Below are 18,994 nucleotides of genomic sequence, written 5' to 3'. Positions count from 1 at the left end.
TACTTTGCCTCGAAACTAGAAAGAATGTGCAGTTAAATAAACAGTGTATTTTTTTTAACCTTTATTTATACAGGGGGAGTCTCACTGAGAGCAATGCTCTCTTTTTCAGGGGTGCCCTGTTCACATTCACACACACATTCATACCTGGAAGCTGACCAGTACAACCACAGTCTGATCTGCTGGCCACTGATCAGCTCCACTGGAGCGGTTGGGGTTAGGGGCCTTGCTCAAGGGCACCTCAGTGGTGGTAATGAGGGGGGGGGCAAGCGCTGCCTTTTCACTTTCCCCACCCAGATTTATCCTGCCGGTCCCGGGGATTGAACAGACGACCTTCCGGTCACAAGCTCACTTCTCTAATCTTAAGGCCACCACTGCCCCCTATTGAAGCTGTAATTTGAATAGTGTTATTATCATTATACAACCATTACAACAACAATTACTCAAATTAGGCTTGTGTCTATGATCACAAAATTAAATCTCACTTTCTCTCTTTTCCTGTGTGTGTGTGTGTGTGTGTGTGTGTGTGTGTGTGTCTCTCTCTCTCTCTCTCTCTCTCTGTCTGCCTCTCTCTCTCTCTCTGCTTCTCTTTCTTTCTCATGTCTCTCTGACAGAAAGGTTTTGACCTCTTCACTGCTCTCGATGTGATGGAGAACATGTGCTTTCTGGAGAAGCTCAAATTCAGCATCAGTGACAAGAACCTTCACTATTACCTGTTCAACTGGATGTGCCCCAACATAAGCCCAGACAAGGTACTCAGCGCTGCAATATCAGCACCTGTCAAAATGCCTCGCAGTGTATTCAAAGAACAAACCTCTCCACATGCATTCTATCTGCTGACATACAGTGTATGTCTGTATGTCTCATGTGTTACTTGAGCCGGGCTGTAACATATATGGGAAATCATACATCAATGTCAAAGTTAAAACAATGATTTATTAACTAAAACTAATGGCAAATAACTAGACAACATACTAAATTAAACAAATTAAGATAAAAAAGGTGGTGAGGAGGGAGAGAAACGGAATGGTCTGACCACACATGGGCAAAATAGGGCGCCCCCTGTGTGGCCCATGATGGAATTGCAAAAAAAATAATTACAGTGCACCTGAACGCAACATGCAAGATACCAGCTGAATAAGTGTCCAAATGCTCATGTCATTCTGGCCAATACTCAACTTCTGTTATAACATTTCAGTCTGGAATATGGAATAGGCTATCTTTCAATCATCTTTATGACTACAAGTCTAAAAGTAATCTAATGTGTTCTACAGTCATTTCTTGCGGCCCTGAGGCCTGGGGCCTGGGGCAAAATGCGGCCCCAGGGCCGGACTCAAACAAAAATAAAATGACCCCCAAAAACTCAATAAAAGGTTAATAAATCTCATCTAATACAGCCATTGGATTTGTATCACTATTATATCAGGAGATTAACAAGAAATTACCAATCACAATGGGAGAGAGGGTTAAAAATAGGGAGAATCAGGAGTGTTGGCAGGTCTCCAATGTGTGGCCCTTCGCTTACTTGATGTAAGTCAGTATGGCCCCCAGGAATTTTTTTTGCCCACCCCTGTCTTAGACCAATGAGTGCACCGAGCCCAGACTGTTCATCCAATCAGCCTATAACGAGGCCGACACATAGAGGCCATTTACACCTGCGGCACTAACATGGGTTTTCTGTGATCACATTGCAATCAGATAGTGCTTGACCACATTAGCCTGATTTCATTTACACTCTCATCACCCGTTTTGGGTGATGAGATTGCAATCTGATTGCAATCTGATCACCCAAAACGGGTGTCCTCTCAATCCACATACAGTTGCTGTATGCGGATTGACAGGACACATTGCATTTACACTTGTGTTAAATGTGGTCACATCCCTGACCACCTCCAGAGGTGGTTTGGCCGATCAGATCGCAATCCGTCTTCAATGTGTCTTGGGGGCGTTTACACCTGTAGTTTCAAGTGGTCAAACACTATCCGATTGCAATCTGATCACAGAAAATGCATGTAAGTGCCAGGTGTAAATGGCCTCAAAGACAGGGCCAGGAGAGTGGGAGGGCCGTCAACCCTTTTTCCCCCCCAATATTTTATTTAAAAAGAAATTATGAAACAATACACGAGACAATACAAGACAGACAGGCTCAGACACAGGGAAAAAGAAAACAAACAAAAACAAAAAAGCATACATATACATACATGTACATCATTGACATTTAACATTGCAATGTGGTGCTACCAGCTGCTCAAGACGCTTATGTATGTAATAGATAAAGTGCTTGGGATCTCACGCAAGGGGTCCACAAGACACCAGCCAGGCAAGCCAACCATCACCCCCAACCTCAGTCACCTGTCATTCTTAACCTCGTCAAAGTGGGCCAGAAACGGCTCCCAGATAGTTGAGAACCTCCCAAGCGAGTTGGTCCTCAGGGACCTGTGTCTCTCCATCTGTATAACAGAAATCATGTCCATCAGCCATACCCGAAAAGAGGGCGGAGAGGAAGACTTCCACTCCTTCAGAATGAGTCTCTTGGCAACAGTGGTCCCCAGTGTCAGAGACTGTTGCACAGCTGTAGGGAAGTTCAAAGAGGAGTCCGAGCAGCCAAAGATGGCGAGTTCCGCCTCTAGCTGTAGGGTTGTGTTGTAGGCCCTAGAGTACCAATCAAATATTTTAGCCCAGAATCCTGTTAATGAAGGGCAGAACCAGAAGGCATGAGATAGTGTGCCTGTGCCCTCTGACACCCGACACCTGTCACATAGTGGCAACACAGAAGGGTAGATGTGTAATTTATGCTTCGAGTAGTGAAAACAATGAGCAACTTTAAATTGAATCAGCTGGTGTCTGCTATTAACTGAGCAGAGTTGTACCACTGACAGACTCATTTCCCATATAATGTCAGATAAATCAATGCCAAGTTCCCCCTGCCACGCCTCTCTAATTCTCTCAGTAGAGGCCATGTTGCAGTTATTAAACAGACATACAAATCTTGAGATAAGATGCTTGGAGTGAGAAGAGCTCAGCAATACATAAAAAAGCATGTTCATTTGGAAGCACCTCAAAGGTGCGAATCTTGGATCGAACATAATTTCTGATTTGCAGAAATCTGAGCCAGTTTGTGCTGGGCAACCCAAACTTCCTCTTCAGTAGATCAAAGGATGCAAAATGGCCATCTATGTAGAGGTCTTTGATGGAAACTATCCCTTTCTCACTCCAGGCATGGTAGTTTTTGGGCCGTCACACTTTTAGATGTTTTATTTCAGAAGGTATATGAAACCAAGGACCAAAATAGCCATGTATTCTGTCATTGTGTTACTTATGGTGGGAATAGTGAAAATAAAGTACCCTTTTTGCTGGGCACCCCTGGAACCCCCTCAAGGACCCCTGGGGTTCCTCGGACCACACTTTGAGAACCACTGTGGATAACTGCCTTTGAAAATATTTTTAGATCAATAAAATGAGCTAAATTCAAGTGGAAGAAGTACAGATAAAGAAATATTATAGTCTATTATAATCGCTGATAGCATACTAGCATACTATTCACTTCAAATTCAAGTTCCTTTTATACTGTACTGGCACACAGACACAGTAGTTGCTACAATGTATTTCATTGGGTGAAAAATCATTCTGATATAGTGGCAGATAGTGAGCAAAACATAAACAGAGCAGATACAGCAAAACAAAGTGCAGCAGTGCTATACTGTATAAAATGCTATTCATGCTATTGCTATACCGTCATTCTTCCTAAGGGGCTGTGTGTTTGTGTTACAGCTGGGCCTGGTGTTACCCAACTAACAGGCAGACACTGCTGACGATGACAGGAACAAGATGCTTGGCAGGACGAAGGACATCAAGCTGTATGCATCAATAAAATAGTGCATTTGGGTTCCAAATTTAAATTAACATTGACTCACTTGGGGATTACAAAACACACACACACACACACACACACACACACACACACACACACACACACACACACACACACACACAGTAAATGGGACACAGGGAATCAATAAAACATTCAATTTGTACATTTGTTGATGGCAGTTGTAACCTAGTTTCAGTATCTGTGAGAGAACAGACTGTTTCTGAGGATGGATAATTTATTAAATACATCCACAAAGTTCAGAAAACAGCATCATGTAGTTCATAACATTGTGTGTGTGTGTGTGTGTGTGTGTGTGTGTGTGTGTGTGTGTGTGTGTGTGTGTGTGCATGCGTGCTGCGTGCGTGCGTTTGTGGTGCGTATGTGTGTGTGTGTGTGCGTGCATGCGTGCGTTTGTGCGCGCTTGCGTGTGTGTGTGCGCGTGCATGTGTGCTTGTGTGTCATTATACTGCCATAATCATTATTTGTGGATAAATATTGGCTTTGGTCTGGTTTCATGACATTGGTCTTTTGAGGACAGAGGCCATAGATCCATCCTCATTTTGAAAAGAATATTTATGGGTTAAAGGGATATTCTGTGACATTTCATATCAATAAATGTCATTTTCACTGCTCTCTATTGCTGATTGACATAACACAGATTCAGCCTATAAGCTTACGTATACAGTAAGTAGATAAGGTTGGTGGGGAGGTTAGGCCATGCAATAGGTATCTTATGTCTTGCTAAAACTTGACATAATTTTGGCATCTTGTGCTTCCTTCCTTGTGCTTGTCTTTTACATGATTCTCTTCTACGATTGGTTGCTGATGAGTTAGATCTACTTGGGCTCATTCTCTGTATTGTCATTTGCTGGCCACCCTGTTTGAGTGACTGTGACAGACTGTGTGAAGAGCACTAAAAATCACCACAAAATAATAAAACTGAGGTTTTGGCAGATTAGCACTTTAATTAAGGTTGATGTTATACAATACTCAGTGGAAGGTCATCACATGTAACCCATGTGTCTGTGTGTTTGAGAATGTGTGTCTAAGAGAGTCTCTGGGGTACTTCAACAGGTAATTCACATCACCTCTGGTGACACAGAGCCAGCACACCCTCTCTCTCTCACACACACACACACACACACTCACACGCACGCACGTGCGCGCACACACACACACACACACACACACACACACACACACACACACACGCACACTCCTCCTGATACACACTCGCACACAAGAATATAGCCTCTTTTTCTTTCCTTCACAAAAAGAGAAAACTGGATATGCCATTAATATCAGGTGGAAATGCATTCCACTTAAATCACATCAGACACAAGAGTGTTTGTGAAAAGATTTGTTTTTTCCCCCTGCATCACCAAAGCTGAAAAAAATCGTTCTAAATAGCCAACAGAAATTCAACCTTTGAAAGAATAAATATATAGTTCTCACAGTTCTCACAACAGCTGAAATTGAAACCATAAGGTTCAAGAAAACAACAAGCCCCAACACATTCTGTCCTCATATGACCTCCAGCTGGCCTGAGAAGAAGGGGACTAACTTGTGATAAGCAACTTGGCCACATGATGAGTGAGAGATTCACTCATCACTGATTGCGCTTTCTTTCCCTTTTTTTTGAACCCACAGAAAGGGAATTTTATGTTCAAGTCACCCTGAAGACTGTGATAGTGGATCTGTAAAGTAACGGCCATGCTATTACCTTATATGGGATAATGGGAGTTAGCGTTAGCATTTTTCATTTCAGCTCGACTTGCCTACATACTGTGTAGGCTACTTACATTCACAATCTGAACAGCTGGAGGCGCTACAACCCTGGCTGTGACTATGGTGCCTCTCCATGTGAGCTACTGCACGTAGGCTACTACATGCACTGCAAAGTGTGGTTAAAATAGACCAGTTCTCGTCAAGGACCCCTAAACTGACACAAATTATTAGATTGGATAAGAAAATGATTTTGGCCCAGGGTCCCCATCTGATAAGATTTTTGCTTTTAGATGTTTTATTCCATAAAGTGTATGAAACCCTTGAACAAAATAGGCACACTGTCATTGTGTTACAGCTTATGGATGGAATTTGCTGGAGACCCCCTGGAATCCCCTCAAGGACCCCTGGGGGTCGCCGGACCCCACTTTGAAAACCACTGAGGTGTGCAGTTCATGATTGAGGAACTGAATATTTGAATTTACACTAAAAGCACTGAAACACAATCCCTTTGGCCAAGGGCCAACGTGCTCTCCGCCCGGGTTGGAGTAGCCTATAGTGGTTATATGGCTGGAGGAGGGAATTGAACACGAGTATTGCTTTGACCTGGTTTCTTTAAGGTCGAACACGAAGGAGACAGTCCCAAAAAAGAGCACTGAAACATACAAGTTAATGTCCAATGTCCAAAGTTAATGTCCAATGACAGGTCTGCCAAGACCAGAAGCACTCGCCACAAGAACAGCTTCTTCCCAACCGCCATCAGCCTCACCAACAAGGCCCGAAAACCTGATCCCCCCCCACTGACTCATATCTAATTTAATGGCTGTTTAATACGAGGGATCAGCCGAGTAGCATTTTGGTAAACAAACCGCGTCACTGGGTGGCAACGGCAATGGAACCCTATGGAGCCCAAGTGGAGCGAGGCTTGATTGTCTGACTCTAGCCGGCTAACTCTGTGTACATTTTAAAAACCGTGACGTTCACACAACTTTAGCACGACATGCATATATTATACTCTATAATCAACTCTTGAGCTACTTCTGCTCTCACTCAGAATGTATAAAATATAAGCGATGCCATGTAGCCTATAGTTTTTTAGATATTAACGTTTGTTTGGCACAACTCATACTATTAACTGCCACGGGGTCCCGCATTTCTGGGTGTCAAGTGACGTTACGCTGATTCGTCCTATAGGACTGTAAATTCATGTAAATTCACTGCGTATAACACACATTTAACTCAGACTGTAAATTTAATGTAAATTCAATGTAAACTCATATTTCACTCGGTCTGTAAATTCATGTAAATTCACAAATTCATATTTAATATCCACAGAACACTTCTCCACTCATGTAGGCCTACATATATTGGTAGCTATATAGATATATAATTTGATTTGATTGCACTTGCAACATTGTGATTGTCTTTAGTTATCTTTTCTACTTCTTTATCTCTGTATATTGATGTGACCGCTACGCTGACACTAAGACAAATTCCTCGTATGTAACTTGCATACAGTCGCAATAAAAGTGATTCTGATTCTGATGTTACCAGGCCTGTATACGCCGCCCGTCTCTCACACCTCTGTAAATCAATCAATCAACTCTTTATTGACAGACACATAAGGTCCAATATGAAGACACACAAGCAAAAAAAAAAAAAAGACACTACATTTAAAAACACAAAAAAATAAAACAATCAGAACACTAAAGTAAGGCACTATACCAGTGTTTCCAAATGCATGATTGGTATTTCACACTACTGAAACTGGGTTGAGTCAGCAGCATGATAATCAAATTATGAGATACATTCAAATGACAAATAAACTTAAACGTCAGATTTCTCAGAAGAGCATGAAAAGTGCACACTCCTACTTCACAAAACAATTGACTGGCACTCGACCATCTGGGTTTTCTGGGTGTAAGTGAGAAAATGTATTCATTTGACTGTAAAGTCGGCCTTATGTTGCATTCATGTGCTGTCAAGTGAATTTCGCTGGTAGCCTACTGCTTGGGCGCACTTGAAGGCGAGAAAACAGGAATTTCCCGTGTAAAAAAAGATTACTTGATGAATAGCTTTTACAACTGTTGCATAAAAGCAATATCACACTCGAGGTTGTACAGTTGTACCAGCACAGATGTGAGGATGTTGCATTCCCTAAATGCACAAAAAGTCGTGCTTACAACTCTGTCCTCAAAATTAGGCGCTTAAAGGAAACACTTAAAGGCAGCACTACACTTCTTATTTTCAGCTCTGCCCAATCAGCAGCAAGAAAGCATAGATAGCCAAAGTTACGCCCACTTCCCGTTTAGGCATACGTACCAGAGATTTCATCCACCATTCTTTTTTCCATAGACATTTTTTAAAATGCGTATAAAATACTTTTACTTTCTCAAACCAAGCGATTCAGCTACATTTGTAATCACGAGTTCTAGACCAAAACTTATTAAAACAAAATGTTTTTAATCTGCAATTTCTTTAAGTTTTGGTCCGAGTGGAATGTTGTATGGTCTCTCCTCATTCTAGATGTAGCTGAATTGGCTTGACAAGTAAACGTATTTTTTTTTAACAACATTACGAAATGTCTAAGGAAAAGAAGCCTGGCCTCCGTTCACAAGTGATTTTGTCACCCAGCCTGGTTCCGGCCTAGAGCCCGCCCTAGACAGGAAGTAACAGCGGAAATAGCTCGTTAACTTGACAATTAGACACAACAAATCAGAAAATAAAACGGCAAACAACAAAACAAAAGATGGACGTACTGAACGAAGTTTTTGAAGAAGTTCTTGTAGAAACATTGCGGATTCACAATCTCATATTTTAAGCCAATACAGAAGCTTTACTTTTCAAACAAATGGCCAGTTGATGGAATAGTTATAACGCTAGTTGTCTGTCCACTGTTATCGATAATGGAGGATGAGTACAACATTTGAAGCAGCTGCTGCCTGTGCTGGGAAAGACATGGACATTAATCATAAGATTTCACATGGCGAGTAGCCTACTCCATTGTCTTTGGCTCTCCAGAAACCTTCCTCGGCAGTTACTATAAATGTGCTAACACTACTATACAACTTGTGTTGTTGACAACAACACAAGTTGTATAGTAGCGTTAGCACATTGTTGTTGTTCTTTTCAGGCTCTAGTTAACGTAACCTCGCCGCGTCAAGCTAACGGCAACAAAGACGTTTTTTGGCGCACTTATTTCCGGTTCCTTTGTTTACGCCCCCATGACAAAAAACGGGGTGAAAGGTGCCCAGAATATCTTGGTGCGTATGCCTAAACCGGAAGTGGGTGTGACTTTGGCTGTCTATTTTCAAGTTTTGAAGTGAGTCTCGCTCGCACTCTCGCAGCAGCAGAAGCACAGTCTGCCGCTTGAGAAGCCAGACAGGACGGGAGAGAGTGGTGCTGCTCCCCGCCGGGTCTCCTCTCAACCTCTCACCACCTCAGCGAGAGGTTTAGGAAAGACAAACTGTTTTCGAAGAAGAAAAAGGCGTCGTTAGATCTCTATTTCCTCTTGTTTGATCTGTCGTCGAGGACTCGATCTCCTCGTCGTTGTGGACGTGCGTAGCATTCCCGTGAACGTAACGTTTAGTTAGCTAAAAACAAGTGTGTGCGTTTTGAAATAACGTTTCAAGCTGCACGAACAGATCTGCGACAAAGTATCCAGTCGCCTGAAAGTGTCCCGCCGGTTTCGGGGAATGTTGTTGCCTGACCTGTTTGCAGAACTCCAAACACATTGCAGGTATGTTGACAAATAATGTAGCGTTTGCAATGTATCGCGTCAAGTGTTTCCTTAGAATTGGATGCATTTGACAGAGATGTTTTAGAAAATCCCCACCAATAACAATATTTGTCACATACTTATTTTATTATACAGTAGGTGTGCTCAGTGCGTGGTTTTATGTTGAGAAACGATGTTACACACACACACACACACACACACACACACACACACACACACACACACACACACACACACACACACACACACACACACACACACACACACACTTGTCATTGCAGATACTAGTCAGTGCTGTTTCCTTCCTACTTCTCAAGGTAACATTACAAAATGATTACAGTGAGTAGACAGATGTTGCATAACTCTGAGTGAGTCAGAGTTGTGCAATTTGCATTATTAAGCAAATATCAGAGTTTCAGACATTTGCTTATATGAATACAAGTGGGCCATCCCACCTAGTTTAGCCTAATTAGCCCATTTACAGAACATTGTACATTCATTCAAACTGTAACAATACTTAGCCTGCACCATTTTGTTAAGGCAGGTCTCTTTTGTGGGAGCCTTGGGCTTTCCCTTTCAAGTGACTACCTTTCCAAGCCAGTTGGTGTGCCAAACCCAATGAACATGCCTGTCATTCACAAGTGTCCGCTTGAATGGAGGGGCCCTGCCGCCCTCAATGAGCTCCAAGTCATACCAGCTAGCTTGATCCTTGAACAGACTGTCTTTGGACTTGGCTCACTGCCCAGACATGCAGTGGTTGAGGGAGACTAGTTCAAAAGAGCTCGCCTCCCCTCCCCTCTCCTCTGAGACCGAGCCCCTGAGCTTGCCTCTCCTCTGAGACCGAGCCCCTGAGTCGTCCCTCTGCAAACAATGACCGAGAGGGGAAGTGTTCTGCAAAACACCTGTGAAAACAAAGCGATAAAGTGAGAGAAAGCTAAAGACTGAAAACAACACATGCTGAAATGGTTTCAGGACTGACTGTCACTCACTCACTCACTCACTCACTCACTCACTCTTGGTCAGAAACCCCCATTTTCCCTTCCCATCTCTGCTGGAGTGAAAAGGGTTAGGGTAACAACCAAGTTGATTATGTGAGTTAGCATGAGATAGTTTGGAATCAAAGTCATGTTTGTCTGTGTCAAACTGGCATGGAAGCCTTATGCAAACACTTGCAAACCGCTGGGCTGACAAGAGCACAGGGAGATATATGAGGTTTGTTTGATCTCTGTGTTTAAATATGGCGGGTGTGTGTATTTTGTAAAAGTGTGCACATTCTTTGCAAGGAAATAGTCTGTGTCCCCATATGATATGGATCTACAATGCTTTCAGCAGCCATTTTCTATGAAACTGGGACGAGCTCTTACCACTACTCACCACCACCTGGCTGTGTACATGTTTTTGTCCAAAATTGTATATTAATTCATTTCTTGAAGTTTGTCATACCTCTCTAAAAATACCAGATCCGTTCCAGTCTGTCTGTAAATGTGGTATCATTACCAGAGAGGAATCAGTTGCCTTCTATCCTTCAAAAAGTACTATAATTTCTTTTACTTTTGTGCTAGTATCAATCGTTTTGTAAGAGTAGCTGTTACTTTCCTTTAAATTGTGGATATAGCAGTTTGAAATGAAACGCATGATATGCAGCTTGACTGCAGAAGGTTCTGATTTGAGGTTTGCCAGGCTGTCATTTTCCCATAGTAAAGCATATCTGACAGCGGCTTGTGTCATAACAGGCATCCCAGGATCTTCCTCAACCATCAGCTGTGATAAGGCACTCTGTCTGTCACATTTTATGGGACACCACACATTTGAGTTAGCCTGGTAAACCAGCCGGTCATGTGAACTCACATTTCATTTCATTCTACCAGACCGTCTGGCCTTAAGCTCTCATGCAGTGTTTGCAGTGAGCGGAAGTTTTTCGGGTGTACTTGCCTTGACAGACAACTCCTTCAGCCAATCAGCGTTGGATCCAGTCAAACCCAAATCCACACGGGAGTAGGGGTTGCATTTTTAATACATTTCCATAATTGAAATTCACGAAGATTGACGATTAATGATCAATTATCGATAGGATAATAATAATTGTATATATATGTGTGTATATATATACGGTATATATATATATATATATATATATATATATATATATATATGTAACGGCGTTGTGTAGGTGGTACTTGCAGCAACCCATGTTAAGGGCTTGTCCAGGGTAGGGATGTCGACGGTTAACCGTTAACCGGTTAACCGCCGACAACGTCAGTGGTCGGTTAAGCATGTCGGTCAAACGGTTAATTTGCATATTAAATTGGCATACAACGTGTTGCCAATATGGTGTTTTTTTTCCTCCTCCGCTGTAAGCAATGTTAACAAGTAGTTACTGTAGCAGCAGGATATAGGAATTAAAAGCTCCTGCCAGAACAACATTAATTTAGAGAAAGGCTTTTCCAAATGTTTGAGAGAAAAGCCGTGTGCATTGTCAAGCAGCACTGACTTCTCTGTCCGCTCCATACATGCGCCACAGCCCCGCCCCCCTCTGCTTTGACCAGACAGGAGAAGTGCGATACATTTCTCCCCTGACGCGTCGCCCTGCCTGCCCTGTGCAGACTACAGCCAGCCAGTCACTCTGCTGCTTCTGTGTTCCAGCCGCTGAAACGGGTTTTCAGTTTGGTCAGGACAGGAGCGCATGGCCTGAAACCCGACACCTTGCTCATCTCACAGCGTTCAGCGTGCACTGCACTTCATTCGGTTTCACTCTCTCTCCCTCCCTCTCTGCATGCTCATCATGCACACGCATGCATACGCTCGCACTCAATGATCGATCAAACAGTAGTTTTTTACCGTGTTACAAAAATGCAGACATGCGTCTAATTGACGATTGAAAAGTAACAATTAACGTTAGTCTTTACTGTCCAACACAGAGCAGTTCGGAGGAATTGTTTCACAACGAGAGACGGATTGTTTGTAGACTGCATTCATTGACACTTTCAAAGCCGGTGTGAAAGCAGCTACTGACAGCTGCAAGATAGAGAGAGCATAGCCCTCGTTGCGTGCGTGAAGACAGAGGGAGAAGGAGTGAGACCAAAAGCAGGTATGGCTAAAAGTAGAAGATACTGTAGTCATGCACGCGTTGTCAGTGCGCCTTGCAGCCCCTGGGCTGTCGTCCACTCAAAGTACTTCACGGGGCGGCTGCGTGTCAATTGACGTGTCCTTAATATGCAAAGCGTGCAGCTCAAAGCAGTATAGCCTATCGGAGGAATGTTTTTGTTTAGATGGCTGGAGGATTCAACTTGTCTTTTCGTTTTGTTAATGTGTTTTCTTCTGCTTGTAGATGTAAAAATAAACGCTTTCTAATGAAAAAAAATCAAGCATTTGTTGTGGTAAGGGTTTAATAGGGCACAGACAGTCAAAATGCGCATTTTAATCTTCTCGGTTAACCGACACTTGTCGGCTAATGACTGTCGGTTGTCGGTCAAGAAAAATGATGATTTTCGACATCCCTAGTCCAGGGGTGGATTCGAACTGCCGACCCTCGGCTTGGGAGTCCAACATGTTAACCGCAACACCAAGAGAGCTAGCTCCCTTGGCGGAGCTGGTTAACATGCCTTTATACCTGGGGAGTGAGTTTAACCAATCCACTTGCTACCACTCGGGACTCACGAGGAATCCGCGCTGATTCAACTCGGTTACATATATGTATATATACATACAGATCCTTCCCAAAAAATTTGAATATCATGGAAAAGTTAGTTTTTTTCTATAATTCCTTTCAAAAAGTGAAACCTTCATAGATTATAGATTCATTACACACAAAGTGAAATATCTCTAGCCTTTATTTGTGTCATTTTTCATAATTTTGGCCTACAGCTCCAGAAAACCCCCAAAACAGTATTTCAAGAAATTAGAATAGTGAGAAGAAAATCAGCAGTTACTTCTCAGTTATGACTGACTCCAGCCTCAGTCCACTCCCTCTGAATCTCCGCCAAATTTTTTGAATCGTCTTTGCTTGACAATCCTCTGAAGCCCACGGTCATCCATGGTATTTCCATGATCTTTAAATGTTTTGGAAAGGATCTGTGTATATATATATATATATATATATATGTGTATGTATATATATATATATATATATATATATATATATATATATATATATATATATATATATATATATATATATATGACTCTGGTAATAATGTTGTGCGTTCTGTGGCGATGCCGTTGGGTAGTAAGTATATCACTATCAGACAACTGTAGTGCTGTGACTAACAATTAGGGCTGACCCAAATGCTTCGAAGCTTTAATCGATTGGTAATCGATTTCCAAATCAGTATTCGAATGCTTTGTTTTTCTTCTGAAATTTATTTTGAAATAGTAATCCAACATTATTCATTATGCATCAACATTATTATTACTTATTCTCTCAGACAAGGACATTGTGCCTCACAGCTCTCATCTAACGTTACTTACCAGCACTGAAACTGAGACAATTTGACCATAGAGACAGTCCGCATGTCTGGGAACGCCCATACAGGCTCTAGGATTGCCCACAATAGACACTGGGTTAGCTGGCTCAGCCTGGCTGGGGGCGTGGTCAGGGTGGGGTAAAAACCCCCGTTCTATCCATTCAGCAAAGTTAGAATTTAGCTGATAGCCCAGGCAGACACGATCAGGGATTTAACCACCGCAGTAAACGCACATCTGAGCAGACGTTTTGTGTTCTGCTCTAGAACCCCCAAACCTGTAGTTTAGAGCCGCAGCACCGTCTTTTGGTGAGTCAGCCCATGAGATATATCGGCGGTTTTACCCATAGGTTTTACCCAGGGCTGTAGTGGTGGCTAAACGCACGTAAACGGCGTTTACGTACCTTTTTCAATGCTCTGCAGCGTTTAGGCACCTTTTAAGATCGTTTACTCACATGTTTAAATCGTTTATGCACACTTATTATATTGCACGAGTTTTAACACGTTCGCGTAAACTCCGTTGATGCGGAGACCACGCCAAGCACGTCACACACCAAAAGAAAAGAAAAAAGATTACACATGGGCATGGCACTGACCAGGATCTCCGCGAACCGTAGCCTATTTTTGTGGAGCGCTCCGCGGGAAAGGTACACGGCCCCGGTCACGTTGGTGCCTTTATCGAGCTGTGCTTGCCTGCCCAGACAGCGCTCCCTTCAAACAACTTAACGGTGCCATTGTGCCAGTGATGCGCAATGCGCATTTGGAGAGCAGCTCATGGTGAGCTGAACATAGGTAAGGTTGGTTAAAAATGTGTGTCCGGAGTGGGGAAAATCATATAGGCTCACCGTTTTACAACTGAAGAGTGAATCACTGGTGTAAGAAACATGATTGATTTCCCTCTGATCAAGTAAAGTTTGTAACATTAGGTGCGTGCGAGTCAACTTGAATAGTCCAGGTGCTACTGTATAAAGCCAATATAATACGACCATGTTGAAAACTATCTAGAAACATACTGGTGTTTGTTGTGCCGAGATCTGTATAAATAAATATTGGCTGACTAAAATTTAGTGGCCAGAGTGGCAGAACCACTTTTATTTCCATGTACAGTATGTTGTCTACCTATCCTTGCCCAATGTGTTTGTCGACAGTTTGAATTATATATTGGTATTCAAGAATCACAGATTCAATCTGTCTACATACTTTTAGCTATAAAGCTGAAGCTGACAATCACAGGTACAGTGTGTGTGAGAGAGAGAACTATATTACTCTTCAAACTGTATATACTGGGTTCACACAAGGTCCTTTAAAGTAGGCTACCTACTGTATAATTTAACTTTTCATACCTGGAGAAATTCAACAAATGTTCAATAAATACATTTTATATTGATTGTTTAGGCCTAATTATTTGTAAAGTCACAACACATTAGAGATGTGTGTAGTTCATTTTGCTCTCAAATGCACCAGGTTGATGAATTTTACTCTAAAATTTAAAAAAAAATCTTCCGGGGGAGAATCCCCCCGGACCCCCCTTGAGGGGCAAGGCCCATCCCATAGCCAGCTACTTTTTCTATCTGGCTGGCTACTCAGAAATGTGGGGGAACCCCCTGATATACCTTATAGAGCTATATGATTCAGATTAAGTTGTTCTATATACTCTCATATTTTGTCTTGTATATCGGTCACGGAAGCTTATTTATCCGCCGTTATAACACTGCCGGTGCCGCGTGAGAAAGCTGCCTCGAGTCAAAAGTATAGTTTACCCACTTTTTTTTTTACCACTACAGCACTGGTTTTACCCCACTCGCGCGCCAGCCGTTTAACATTTTGTGGGCGTTCCCACACATGTGGACTGTCTCTATGCAGCCACCAGGGCCTACTGCAGTGATACTCAACTTGCGGCCCGCGATGGGGAGATTTTTTTTTTTTTTTTTTTTTTTTTTTTACAGTGCACCGGAATGCAACATGCAAGATACCCGCTGAATAAGTGTCCAAATGTTCATGTCATTCTGGCCAATACTCCACTTTTGTTATAACATTTCAGTCTGGAATATGGAATATCTTTCAATAATCTATGATTTAGCTACTAAATTGTCAAATACCGCCGTCTGCTCACTACCCAGGCATGTATGTACTCAACCTAACTAACTATCCGGTGTGCACATCATTGTCAGACTAAACTCCGGCTGACACCCCAAAAACCTAGCCTAGGTAAACCCAGCCCCCACGTGACCTGCTCTCTCAGTTCCCAGTCACTAGCGTCTAGAGAACGAGCCATTCAAATCGATTTCTGGGGCGATTGAAAGACCCACGCAGACCCGCAGCCAATGAGTGACGGCGTGACTGCCAACATCAGTCCTGCCGTGATCGGCCAATCAGAGAGTGCGTCTTTGTCAATGACGTGTAACAGCTGCAGCGGCTTAGCACTACCTAGCCATTAGCTTTTTGTCTTTCCAAAGCATAGCTCCCGAGCTAGCTACTAGCTGGCTAGCTATATGGCTATGCAACTACTTTGAGGAAATTCAAGTGAAAACAGCTGTTAATGTTAATGTGGGAATGGGAATCGTGTTGCAGATCGGTGGGGAGAATGATAAAGATGAGGATTTACATGGACGCTGTGAGCTTGTGTATGCAAATCCAGAGAACTTGATGAAAACAAAGTGGCTAAATATCCTGGCATCGGGTACACGAAAATTAACGTTATTAAATGCTGTAACGTTAACGTTAATGCATTATGGAAGATAAACGCTGGTTTAACATAATTAAAATAATTCCCTACCAAACATGTAAAGTGACGCTTCTGGGCAGTAGACCATTTGGGCATAACATTATGTAATGTGACATGAGATCACCACATTTCAATAAATATAACGTTTTTGCACATTTGAATGCTGCTGGTCGTTTGTTTAATGCTGTATATATTGGATATTTAAAGCTGATACACAACACAATTGTGTTGAGGTAATTCCGCAAAGCTCAGTTAAAAATATAACATGTAACACTTGACACAATCAAATGTAACTTTTTCACAGACTGTACAGTCCAGTGGTACGGTGGGCTAATTGTTTGAATTATATCGAAATATATTTGCATGGTGTAGCATGTAATGCAGATACTGTAGCTGGATACTCTGACACAGAAAGGCAGACAAGCTAGCAGCAGGGATCTTGTCACACTGATTCCAGATAAACTCGTCTGTCTAGCCAGCTACACAATATTACTGTAGCCTACATAATACCACAAGCTAAATGCAGCATATGCCAATGTAAGTCTGGGTAGCATTAGCTAACGTCATCCAGGCTATACAGTAATAGGCTATTATAAAGTTATGAAACGCTGATTCAAACGTTACAACGTGTGTTTTTATTGTAAAACTAAAATGTGAAGTAGAGCCAATTTATTGGAGCGGACATCACAGTAGGAGATGACAGTAGAAGCGCGTTACGCTGTCACTTACCTAAACCACGTTAAATCGACGAGGGGTATATATAGACCCAGGATTACATACTGTATACTGTATGTTTCACATAGGGTGGTGTTTTCATTTCAATGTTTTATTTGGTCCAATATTGAAATGTTCTACAATTGCAGGTTGTGTTACCATTACACAAAATTCAGATACCTTCATATCTATTTTGGCTCATTTTGGTTGCTATTTAGTAGCGAAATGGAGTAGCACAATGCATGCTGGGAGGAAGTGAACAACAACAAACCACAACAAACGCATCACAGAATGAAGCCTAAGCTGGTAAGTCTGTTAAGATAATGTTTAGCGAATATAATTCATAATCGTTTTAATAATAATGACCGGAGGAGGTGCGACAGGCATCAATGCCAAGCAGGAAATACCACCTACCTGTACATTAACTGAATAATAATTCTAGGCAATGAAGACAAAACCCAAGACTGTGTTACAGTAGGCTAAGTGTATCTTGTCCTATAATTGACCAGACTAGACAGAGGTTGAAGTACAAGAGATAACATTTATTACAAAAGTTTACATCATCTGCAGATCACCAGTTACTCGTGTCAATATTTTCCCCTAAAATGTTTTAGCATTGATTTTAAAAGAATTGCAAAGAATAACAGTTTTATGTTCTCCTGTAGGATGTGTTTTGGAGAGCTTGATTCTTCGCTCCGTTTCCATTTCTGGAGAGTATTCAATGTTTCCTCTGCTCTTGTAATGAAATTGGAACACGTTTGGCAAATCCGACATGATTTGCTCTCCTGTTGGTGTAGTTTTACACCAACCCTCTCCAGGCGTAGAAATACCCCCTTCTCGAGTGGTTTGCAGCTGCCCAACTTGCCTTTAGAACGAAGGTTTCTCTTACACAACCTGCAAAAATCGTTCACATTGGTGGTAGCCATCGCGCTGCTGTTGTGGTCGTTAGCTAGCAGTAGCCTAGTGAATGAAAGTGTAGGTAGCTCGCGTGCTAACAACAAAGGTCGCAGAGTGATGACGCCATCTGCTGCACTGCGCATGTGCTCTGTGCACTAAGCTGGTTGGATGACTGTTGCGTAATGGGGTGGTCTATCGGGGGGCGCAACAACCGCTAGAAATCGATTACCATAGTTGGGAGGCCAGACCCTTGTGACTGTAAGCAGGGTGAGCCTGAGAGCAGGTCACTGGGGGCTGGGTTTACCCAGGCTACCAAAAACCTACAATCCGCTACAGAAAAATGTATATTGTTTGTTTATTAACTGGCCCCAGTCCTTCTATCATTTCACGAAAGTGGCCCCCGGGCAAAGCAAGTTGAGTATCCCTGGCCTACTGTATATGAGCTAATTCCTTTTTATGGGCTATGGCTGTCATTTATTGGATGTGCTTATTGCACATTTTTTATCCATTTTCGTTTCAATAAAAAGAAAAATCCTTGAAGTCAGATTTTTCTCCTCACCTCTCATTGTTACTACGTGCCCCGCGCCCCCGACGAAGCTTTGAATCTATTCGAATACTTGTCACTGAAGCTTCGAAGCCCAAAAATGGTATTTGGGGACAGCCCTACTGACAATGCAAACAGGCCTCAAACAGGTCCGCAGACCGCTGGCGCTGGGTGCATTTGTTTTAGTCCCTGGCGCATGCCGGTGTGAATTCCCCATGTTAAAAACAGTGTTGTTTGGCACGAAGGACCCCGCCCAGGCAGAAAACTAGAGACTAATACGAAGCTCAAGCTACACCTCATGTTAGTCAGCTGTGCAATGGAG

The 18,994-nt window shown here is 42.5% G+C and overlaps 1 protein-coding gene across 1 annotated transcript in view; it reads left to right on the top strand.

Annotated features, from left to right (window-relative positions):
* LOC310775705 (glycylpeptide N-tetradecanoyltransferase 1-like) overlaps window positions 1-3,961 on the top strand; it is a gene marked incomplete at its 5' end in the record, with an annotated part of 9,958 nt that extends 5,997 nt beyond the window's left edge. The window contains 2 exons of the mRNA XM_083635849.1: window positions 612-749; window positions 3,769-3,961. Of these exons, the coding sequence (XP_083491975.1) occupies window positions 612-749; window positions 3,769-3,792 (162 nt within the window). The 3' untranslated portion in view covers window positions 3,793-3,961. The remainder of the gene's footprint in view (window positions 1-611; window positions 750-3,768) is intronic.
* Between the last annotated feature and the right edge of the window lie 15,033 nt (window positions 3,962-18,994).

This window comes from Poromitra crassiceps (assembly GCF_964638095.1).
Source record: "Poromitra crassiceps genome assembly, chromosome: 4".
NCBI classification, from domain to species: domain Eukaryota; kingdom Metazoa; phylum Chordata; class Actinopteri; order Beryciformes; family Melamphaidae; genus Poromitra; species Poromitra crassiceps.
The sequence above is the reverse complement of the archived record's forward strand: the minus strand, read 5'-3'. Positions and strand labels throughout refer to the sequence as shown.